This window comes from Macaca thibetana, chromosome 14 (genome assembly GCF_024542745.1).
Source record: "Macaca thibetana thibetana isolate TM-01 chromosome 14, ASM2454274v1, whole genome shotgun sequence".
Taxonomy (NCBI): Eukaryota; Metazoa; Chordata; class Mammalia; order Primates; family Cercopithecidae; genus Macaca; species Macaca thibetana.
In genome coordinates this window covers 81,630,288-81,641,450 of record NC_065591.1, presented here as the reverse complement: position 1 = coordinate 81,641,450, position 11,163 = coordinate 81,630,288, and the positions used below count along the sequence as shown (strand labels likewise).

At 36.5% G+C, this 11,163-nt stretch overlaps 1 protein-coding gene across 1 annotated transcript; it reads right to left on the bottom strand.

Moving 5' to 3' along the window:
• Nucleotides 1-3,776: 3,776 nt before the first annotated feature.
• LOC126934752 (tripartite motif-containing protein 51-like) lies at nucleotides 3,777-9,946 on the bottom strand. The gene is made up of 6 exons (XM_050755547.1): nucleotides 9,536-9,946; nucleotides 9,159-9,254; nucleotides 7,129-7,359; nucleotides 6,396-6,418; nucleotides 5,353-5,450; nucleotides 3,777-4,276 (listed from the first exon to the last, which is right to left on the bottom strand). Exons 1-6 carry the CDS (start codon nucleotides 9,944-9,946, stop codon nucleotides 3,777-3,779), a joined length of 1,359 nt encoding a protein of 452 aa, XP_050611504.1.
• Nucleotides 9,947-11,163: the final 1,217 nt, after the last annotated feature.

The window sequence follows — 11,163 nt, the reverse complement described above, 5'->3', positions numbered from 1 at the left end:
CTGCTCATCTAGCAATACTTTGTGTTCCGGATTGGACTAGTTTAGCAGCTTTTCTCAGTATCTGCTGTATCCTCATCCTTAAGTTTCCCTCAAAATTCCCCTCAGTCCCCCAGAAGACACTGCTTTGACCTGTTACTCAACAAGTTTTGCCTAGTTGGGGGTGGTGAAGAGAATAGAGAAGCATTCTCTCTCATTCTGATGAAGCTCAGTGACAGGTCGACACTGTTTCTGGGTCTTCCTGGTTGGAACCCTCTTAATGATCCTGTCCAACTTTCAGGTGTAGATCTAAATTATCCACATATGGTTTTCCTCTTTTTTCCTTTTCCCCTTTCCAAAGTTCAGTTAGTTTTACCAATGTCCCAAGGGCAATGACATTCCTTATCTTTCCCTTTGTAGTTTCAGGTTTTGTCACACGGGAGAGATGGTGAGGTAAATACAGGTCTTAAAATGTGATCTTCTCTGAATCTCTTCACAGACTGTAAAACAAATGTATGTGGCACATATACACTGTGGAATACTATGCAGCCATAAAAAAGGATGAGTTCATGTCCTTTGCAGGGACAAGGATGAAGCTGGAAACTATTATTCTCAGGAAGCTAACACAAGAATAGAAAACCGAACACTGCATGTTCTCACTCATGAGTGGGAGTTGAACACTGAGAACACATGTACACAGTGAGGGGAACATCACACACCAGGGCCTGTTGGGGGATAAGGGGCCAGGGGAGGGATATCACCAGGATAAATACCTAATGTAGATGATGAGTTGATGGGTGCAGCAAACCACCATGGCACAGGTATACCTATGTAACAAACCTGAATGTTCTGCACATGTCCCCAGAATTAAAGTATAATAATAAAAAAAGGTTTATGTCTTAATGTTGATGTTAACTTATCATAAATTATATTATGTGTGTGTGTATATATATATATATATGCATTTGAAAAATTAGGCATAACATCAAATTCATTTATTTCAAGCTTCTTATTTTAAACATTAAAATATTTAAAATATATATTATATATAATTTTCTTCTGCATGAAAAATACTTACAGTTTCTCTCTTTGATTGAAATGATTACTGAATCTTGGGCAAAGACTTCATGTCTAAAACACCAAAAGCAACGGCAGCAAAAGCCAAAATTGACAAATGGGATCTCATTAAACTAAAGGACTTCTGCACAGCAAAAGAAACTACCATCAGAGTGAACAGGCAACCTACAGAATGGGAGAAAAGTTTTGCAATCTACTCATCTGACAAAGGGCTAATATCCAGAACCTACAAAGAACTCAAACAAATTTACAAGAAAAAAACAAACAACCCCATCAAAAAGTGGGCAAAGGATATGAACAGACATTTCTCAAAAGAAGACATTCATACAGCCAACAGACACATGAAAAAATGCTCATCATCACTGGCCATCAGAGAAATGCAAATCAAAACCACAATGAGATACCATCTCACACCAGTTAGAATGGCGATCACTAAAAAGTCAGGAAACAACAGGTGCTGGAGAGGATGTGGAGAAATAGGAACACTTTTACACTGTTGGTGGGATTGTAAACTAGTTCAACCATTATGGAAAACAGTATGGCGATTCCTCAAGGATCTAGAACTAGAAGTACCATATGACCCAGCCATCCCATTACTGGGTATATACCCAAAGGATTATAAATCATGCTGCTATAAAGACACATGCACACGTATGTTTATTGCAGCACTATTCACGATAGCAAAGACTTGGAATCAACCCAAATGTCCATCAGTGACAGATTGGATTAAGAAAATGTGGCACATATACACCATGGAATACTATACAGCCATAAAAAAGGATGAGTTTGTGTCCTTTGTAGGGACATGGATGCAGCTGGAAACCATCATTCTTAGCAAACTATCACAAGAACAGAAAACCAAACACCGCATGTTCTCACTCATAGGTGGGAACTGAACAATGAGATCACTTGGACTCAGGAAGGGGAACATCACACACAGGGGCCTATCATGGGGAGGGGGGAGGGGGGAGGGATTGCATTGGGAGTTATACCTGATGTAAATGACGAATTGATGGGTGCAGCACAGCAACATGGCACAAGTATACATATGTAACAAACCTGCACGTTATGCACATGTACCCTACAACTTAAAGTATAATAATAATAAATTAATTTAAAAAAAAAAAGAAATGATTACTGAATCTTATCCTGGTTAATATTTAAGATTCCTAACGATTACTTTCCAAAATATTATTCAATATTCTAACTTCTAGTATCAATTAATGGAGTTCACAATTTATCCAAATATATTTATCTATAATATAACATTTGTGTGTTTCAATTCTTCTTCAACTTTTTGTTGAGATTCATTAATTTGTTGCATTTTCATCTTATCTTTGTTTTACAGAATTATTTTTTATGAAGAGATCACAATTTATTTAGCAATTCTACTGTTGATTAGTATTTATTTTGTCTCCAATTTGGAGCTACTATAAAAATTGATGCAATGATCAACACTGTGTTTATCTTGAAATACACATAGGCAACCTGTGGAATCTATTTTAGAGTGAAAATATCTAGCCCATAAGGAATGCTCATAGTCAGTTTGCCAAAATGTATTTCAGTTTACATCCCTCCAGCCATGAATAACTTTCACTGATTCTTTGTCTTTCACAACACACAGTATTATGTGTCTTTAAATTTTGCTAATTTTTATGGATGCCTGTAGTTCAACTTATGGATTAATTTTTATTATTCTGAGGACTACCACAAGTAATCTCTTTTTCATATTTGTGCAATTATTTATGCCTCCAATTTTATGAAGTGCCTGTTCAAATATTTTCCCAATTTTATATTGGGTTCATTTTCTTTTATTGATTACATTCATTAATCACAGGTATTGTATTTTATTGCATATATGTTGGGTTAAATATTTTTCTCCACAATTCGTTTAAATTTTCTTTCTTGGATGGTATAGTTTGAAATACAGAAGTCATCACTTTTGATATAAACTAACTAAATTTTCCTTCTTAATTGTTACATTTTTGTCTTGGTTAGGAAATCTTTCTCTGTGAGAATATTTTATTGTGTTCCCTTCACCTTCAGAACGTGAATCCATGTGTAAATGAATTGTGTATGGTTTGAGGTAGGGGTCAGTATTCAGTTATGTCCATTTGAATATTTAATTGATCCAGCATTGTCCTGATCACCTTATAAATTTCACTGCAGGAAAACACTCTAATAATGCATGAGCATTTGTATTTAAGATGAGATTTAGAAAGATAAGCACAGCATAGGAGGTCAAATAAGATGACCTCAAAGTATAGATTCATAAATAAAACACATGGATAAGTATAATACTGTTAGATGAAGAGACAGAAAATATTGCCAGGTTACCATTCAGTCTTTTGCCTCCAAGTTTTTTCATGAAGCCCAAGATCCCTACTTTGTTCCCTTGATTTTAACTTCGTTTTGACAACTCTGTCATCTATTATTTCACTTTGTGACATTCAGAAATAATGAAAAACCAGAGTATATATTCTATTCCATACATCATGGGTAATGATTTTCCAAAAACGATTAAACAAAGAACCAATACACATAGTTTTAATGTTTTCACCATATTTAATAGAAGCACTATCAATGAAATTTGATGACATTAGAACGCAACTAAAAACATTAAATATAACTTGTTTGTCCTGTTTGATGAGGTGCAGAAAAGAGGGCTTTCTCTGATAAATGGGTTCCCACAGCATGTAGACACACTTCTGACTTATCTCTCATCAGAAGTGACTACAGCAAAAGACAGGCCTGAGAGGAGGTGAGAAGGAGCAATTAGGGATGGTGTATATCAGGGCATTTTGATCAACATCAACAAAGCTCATGGTTCTACCTTCACAATCCAGGAATAATCCTACCCGACTGGTAGGTCTTGGAACATATTGCACCACAAGTGGGGAGGTGGTAAAGAGACTGCTGTGAGCATCCTTCTTAACACATCCAAGAAGAAAGAGTCCCTCCCCTCCATCTATCTTATCATTCTGTGTCTTTTCTTTCCAATAATTGTTACAGACACCAAAAGCCCAATTCCAAGTGTCCCCCACATGAACCTCCCAATAATATTTGCCAGATGTGAAAGTCTGAGCACCCCATACAAGAAAACATTCAGATTTTGCAGTGATGTGGGGATCATCTTGAGGGTCACATCCAACATTCATGCTTCTCAAATCTCCATACAGGAAGATATGACTATTGGCTCTTTCAGGCTGCAGAGTAAAATCAACTGCAAAAATAACAAAAAAAGTATAGATACATGTAAATAATAGAAATTAGAATTCTTGAGGGAAAATTTGTTCTACCAAGAAATTTGAAGTTACAAGGACAGGAGAATTTTGATTACAACATTTAATCAAGTATAAGGATGATTAATATTCTCTATAGGAAAAACAACATCCTAAAAACAGACATTGAGAATGTATTGAAAACTCAAAAATTGAGAGTTGAATATAAAACCAGCCTGTTTTAATCCAGTTTCCAATGTAAAAGAGAAATGTTATATGCCCTGAATGCCCTTTAGCTATCAAGGTCATTATTAAAATATTTCTTGTTCTTAAATACTAGTGATATACTTTTGACAAGAATGGGAAGATTTTAGCTTATTCAAGCACTGCTCTAGATAACTGGATAAAAGTCCATATGTTCACATTATAAGTGGTAACTTAAGGCAGATTTTTGCAAAATATTTCACCAGTCACTCTGTGGACTTCCCTGCTAGCTCTAGATTGAAACTGAATTTTAGATTTTACATGTAGATCTTCGTGGTGTAACTGAACTGAAATTATCATTTCTATTTTTACTTCCTATTTACAGAATAATTTCTTCTTTCTTTTTACATATTAAGTCGAATTTTTATGTTATATCAATAATACACATCTACTGCAAGAAAATAGAAATACTCCAACAAACTGCTGTGAACTCTATTCCCCAAAAAACTGTTTTTTAACAATGCAAGTGAAATACAGTAAAGAAATGTAAAATTTTTATGTAACTTTGGATTATTAAGCTTCCTTCTGAGCATTGTTCCATTTATTCAATTTTTTATTTCTTATGTCATTCCATTTACCCAAAATATAGCTCTATCCATGTGAGCCCAGAACATATTTGTTTTTCACTATGTTTTACTCTTCATGTTATAAATTGGACTATAAATAGAAACACAGATAAAATAGGGTTGCATAGTCATATCGCTCACTTCCTTCTGAAATGAAATAACGATTTGATGAAGGGTACAATATTACCCCCGTGATTCTAACAAGAAGTGATACACTGTGGGAATTCTGCCAATGGGCTGACACTCACCTCTGAATCCATTGAGCCTGTCCAGCAGTCCAGTGATGGGCCCTGCACTGAGCTCTGGATTCGCAGGCTCGGGCACTTGCAGCAGCAGGGACTCATACCTGCAAGGAGAAAGATGCAGTTACCACATCTACAGCCAAAAAGTACATAAAAATCACTACTTTTATTTAAAAGACATTTCATGAGAATCCCTTTAATCCACAATTTGCTAATACCAAAATTATCATTTTCTGTTTCAGATTCATTCTTATTCACAGTTCCTGATTTTCAAGCATGTTAGAAAAGTCTGTCTGAGTGAGAATTCATTTGGATCTTTCTTCTTATTGCTCCAAATTAGTAAGGATCATTAATCTTAAGACCAAGAGAATATTCAAAAATAAAATTCTGGGTTCCAGACTTCACCAGAATTTCCTGATATCACCATCTGGAAAGGTGGGGTTATTTTTAAGACTGTTGCATCTGTTGCTTCCTTCTCAAGGCCAGGGTGTTGAAATATGCTCCAGGCAGGAGATCTGCCTTTTATAACTGAGGTTCTCTGGAGGCCTACACAGTTCAAACATTCCAAATAGTTTGTCTCATCTATTTTTCAGAATTATATATTTAAATATAAACTAGAAATCATCAACCCTTTTCACTACAAAAATACTTTCCCTTTTTCTCCCTGGCTTCCCCTGGTTGACTTTGTAGCCATGTAGTAAATGTAACATTTTCTCATTCAAATATGCAGGTTTTTGAGCAATAAAAAGGAAATTAGGAATAAAGATGCTCACTTTTTTATTCCTCTTTCATATTTTTCTTTCTTTTTTATTTTATTTGTTTGTTTGTTTGTTTGTTTTTTTGGTTTTGCAGAACTTTCATTGGACTGCCTAATAAAATCACTGAGTATAGCATAAAAGAGAAGACAACATACGGTGGGGGATGGAGAAAGTACAACCAGCACAAGGTAACATCAATATCTGAATCAATTATTCCTTCAGTGTCAAAGTTCCTGCTTGATATTTGTGGAAACTGAAAGAGCATCTGCTAAAATCTTGGTATGCACTCACCTGTGTAATATGTCTCCAAAAGCCTATAAGAAAAAAAAAAGAAAAAGAAAGGCTTAGTGCTTTCCACATGATGCAATTTCCACTAAGTTCACTATGAGATTTGGAGGCAGTTTCTGAGATATTATTTTCCTCCAATTTTCCCTCCTGGAAAGCACTTTTTGTTTCTTTTCTCATGAAAATCCCAGTCTATCATATGTCATGAATTAATGTTCTGATAAAGTCTCAGTCTTGAAGACATTCTCTTTCCAAGTGAAGGAAGAGGAGGCCCACAGAGTGTGCTGTGCTGTAACCAGAAAGAAGCTACTCAGTCATCTTCCCTAAGCCCTGTTACCAAAATGAGTGCATCCCAAATAATATTAATGTGATCCTAGATTCGCCAACTTCTCCATCATGCCGTGTCTCCAAATTAACCTAAGTGCAAATGAATCACTTCTCATTTTATCCACTTTCAAAAATCCTAAATATATCATTGACTTTTGATGGGAAATATTTCTTGGGGCTGTTACCTTGGTCATTCCACAAAGTTTCGTTGCTGGTGGATAAAGTAGGAGGGACCTTCGGTTGGTAGAATCCATAGGAAAGGCTATAACCTCCCAACTGAGTAGCATTAGTTATAGAAACGTGTTTTTAGAAACAAATCATGGAAGTAAAGTGGGGTTGGATTTCAGGAGAGAGGAAGAACACCCATGTATGTGAAGGTTCTACATCCTGATACCCCGTGGTCAGTCCATACCTGGAGTAGCTCCACATCTGCTTTATGGCACATTTCCTTCAGATCCTCATACATTCCTCTTAAAAGCTCCCTCGAATGTTCCATTCTGGCTTTGCTTTCATTGAGTTGCTGAAAAATGTCCTCGCCCTCCTTTTGCAGCCTCTCCAAGTGATGTTGCTCTTCTTCATGGAGAAATGCAGGCATCTTCTGATATTCAGCTCTGATTGCTTCTCTCCTTAAACTCACATAATCCTGCAGTGACAAGAGTCAAAACAGAAATGTTGTATCCATCTTCTCTTGAATTTCACTGATTCCTCTTAGCATTCTGAACATCCAACATTTTAACCCTCAGTCTTGTCAATTCTCAGATTCCACAACATTTTATTCTTCTCCTTTTTTCTGCATTAATATCAACATAGGTGTTTCTGCCCAGTTACATTTACTTGATTAATGGTAAAATGTTTTCTAAGAGTTATATAAAAATGGGTTTCTCTCTTCCAACACACATTTATAGAAAGAAAACACAGTTCTTGCTTAAGAATTAAACTATCGAGCAATATTGGCTAGATAGGAAACCATTATTTCTATTTTGGAGAATTGGGGCAATTTACGTAAACCCATTATATGAGAAATTATGAAATGACCACAGACTAGCATTGTCAACTCAATGCATTTCACCCAGCATCACATAGTCTAAGAAAGTTTCATTTATTCTCTTCCAAACTCACCCTAGTCAGCAACATGGACTCCTTTGTGGTTCCTCAACCCCCCAAATAAATGGAAATGAAATATTACTGCACATGCTGTTTCCTATATCTAGAATTATTTTCATATATATACATATTTGTCATATATGTACTCATATATATATTTCTTATATATAGCTATATATGGATATATGAGGAATATCTATGTGTATCTGTGTGTGTAGATATATATTCCTCACATATATCCACATATATATATATACACACCCACAGCCAGATACACCTATATATTCCTATATTTATGAGGAAGGGGAAGGCAAACAGGAGGATATATATTTCCTGTTGCTCGATATTTTGCTTCGGTGTGAATTTTTCCATGAGCCTTTTTTCTGACCACACTAATTAAAACCCAAACCCTCATCCCCAGTCCCTAACCTCTGTGCTCCTTTTCTACTTTCCTGCTTGATTATTCTCCAAAGACACTACTACACTCTAACACATCATGTACTTCACATATCTGCATGGTGACCATTTGCTTCTCTCATTTCAATTGCAAGATTTTTGTGTTTTCTTTCTTTTTTACTACTTAATTTTCTAAGTTGATATTTGACATATTACTAGGTATTCATAAAATATTTTTCAATGAATTTATATTAGAATGAATTAATGAATTAATATTAGATATCATACCCTCAAGATAAACAGCCACAAAGAGAAAATCATTTCTAGAATTATTCTCAAGTCCTTAAAGTTCTCCTTATATTAAATACTAGTTCCCATATTTCTCACATATTTGTGTCCCCAAGACATGAGTGTACATTTCTCACCACTTTTTCCATTATGTGTTATGACTTATTCAATATTAATTAGTTCTGATACTTAATTTCATGCTTCCCCTAAATTTGCACTCTTGCTCCTTCTGCCTGATATTTAACTCACATTTCAAATATATTTGCCCACCTGGATTCAAATTCATGCTGACTCAGCCTTAGAAGGTTCACTTGATATTTCCATGACTACCAAATAACGCTTGTGCCCAGAAGTTATCCAGGCAGCCCCTTGAGAATGCTGTGAAATGGTCCAGTTTCTTGTATTTGCTGGTGTATTTCTATAGGTTTGTATGGAGACAGATGAGCATGCTTGGGTAACATCTGTCGTCTGGTTAGAAATCCTACCAAAGAGTCACACTATCTTATATAAAAATTAGGGTATTTTTTCTTATGTGTTTTTTCCTTTTTTATTGAATTCCAGAAATATTATGGATTGAGATCAAGTTCCTATTTTAAGAGTCACCCATTTGTTCACCATAAGTTACTGAAGAAGGTAGAGTAACATGGTACTAACCTTCCAGCATCTGATTCTGGTGGTTTCCATGTTCAGGTTTCTGTGATTTTCACAAGCTTTTTCCCATAAAGACTGCATTTTCTTCAGGAGCTTCTCCTGCAAAAGAGCCATGAATTGAAGCACAAGTGAAGACACTAAAGAACCATTCACTCTCTAATATACGAAGGACCCCAAATGAGAGACAAATTGGTCCATAGAAAATAGTTTGCTTTGTTTCTCCAAATGTTTGTCAAATGTGACAGGCGTGAAGCCAAGGAAGCTCATAACAGACATGCTTAAAGGGACACAGAGATGGCATCATCCAATCTCCAAGGAAATAGACTTACAAGAATTTCCTGTGTCCTTTAGAGAAATCGATGTTCAGAGGCATCACTTACCCGGTGTTCCTCAGCAGCCCACTCAATGGGACAGTGTTTGTGGTCTCGGTGCTCCTGAGAGTTGGAGCACAGCAAACAGAGCAGGCTCTTGTCTACTTCACAGAACATCTTCTTTATCTCTCTGTGAGTCCCACATATCTGCTCCTCAGAGCTAAGGAATTGCCTGAGACTGGCTTTTCTGGCAATGGAAGCCATATTCTTCAAGCGAATGTTAGTTCTGAGGTTTCTCTGCCATGTTGTCTTCTTGCATTTAGAACACTGAGGAAGAACCGTGATGTCTTGCCAGATGAGGTAGAAACAGGGCCTGCAAAAGCTGTGCCCACAATCTATGGTGACTGGGTCTATGAAGTAGTTCATGCAGATGGGGCAGGTGAGTTCCCGCTGGAAGACTTGCAAGATTCTAGAATTCATGTTTCTGAGGAAGAAAGAGCAGCATGTCATTTTGGGGTCTGGGTTGGTGAAAATCTATCAACATGAGGTGATATGTGATAGCTATATTTTCTTCTCAACAGTGCTCATTAAAGTGAAACAAACTATTTCCTCTGCAACAAAAATGAAAAATTCATACACAAGGAGAGTCTTCAGGCTTTAGAGCAGACACCACTGACTAGATGACTCACAACCTCTTCTACTCCTAGTTCCTGCCCATAACATGATGCAAATCTATTCAATAACATATTCCCTGGGATTGATACGAAACTTGGGTTTTAGTCTTAAGCGGTCTATAATAAATCATGTTTGTCCCTATTCCTCTTTCAAGTAACTACTGAATGACTATGGGAGAGGAGTAGAAAACCTACACTGGGTAAGAAAACACGAGAAGATGGTCAGAGGGCTCTATGGCATATTTTCAGAAAGAGGGACCCAGAAGCCCGGCTCTTTGAAACAAAAGCAACCCCAAAACCAACCAACCAACCAGATGAATAAAAAGACAACAACTAAACCAGTCTATGTTCACTAGGAGAGAAAATAAATAATGAAAGATATTGAGTTATTTTTCTTGTGGCTTAAATTAACTTCCTCCTTGGGCTACTCAAACTATGAACTCAAATATTGTCAGTTTTTTTTTAAACTGAAATATGTACAATTATATTACTACGGCATTATTGTTAATTTTAGGTGTTGACTTGACTGGATTAAGTAATATATGGAGAATTGGTGAAGCATTATTTCTGGGGGAGTCTGTGAAGGTGTTTCCAGGGAGACATGTGAGTTGGTGATCTGAGTGGGGAACAGCAGCCCTCAATGTGGGTGGACACCATCCAATCAGCTGGGAGCTCAGACCGAAAAAAAGGGCAGAGAAAAGGCCATTTGCTTTCTCCCTCTCCTAAAGCTGATTCTAACTCAGTCAGGATATTGGTATCTCCAGGACACCAGCTTAATGACAGCCTATGTTCAACTTCTCAGACTCCATAATCAAGGGAACAAATTCTTGTAATAGACTTCCTCCTCTGTGCAGTTATGTGTTGAGTGAGGACAGATATATGGTCTGAGGAATGCATTAGGCAGTTTTTTAATTGTTTGAACATCGTAGATTATACGTGCACAAACCTAGATGGTATAGCCTACACATAGTATAGCCTGTTGTTCCTAGGCTACAAACATAGGCAGCATGTCCTGTATGGTAT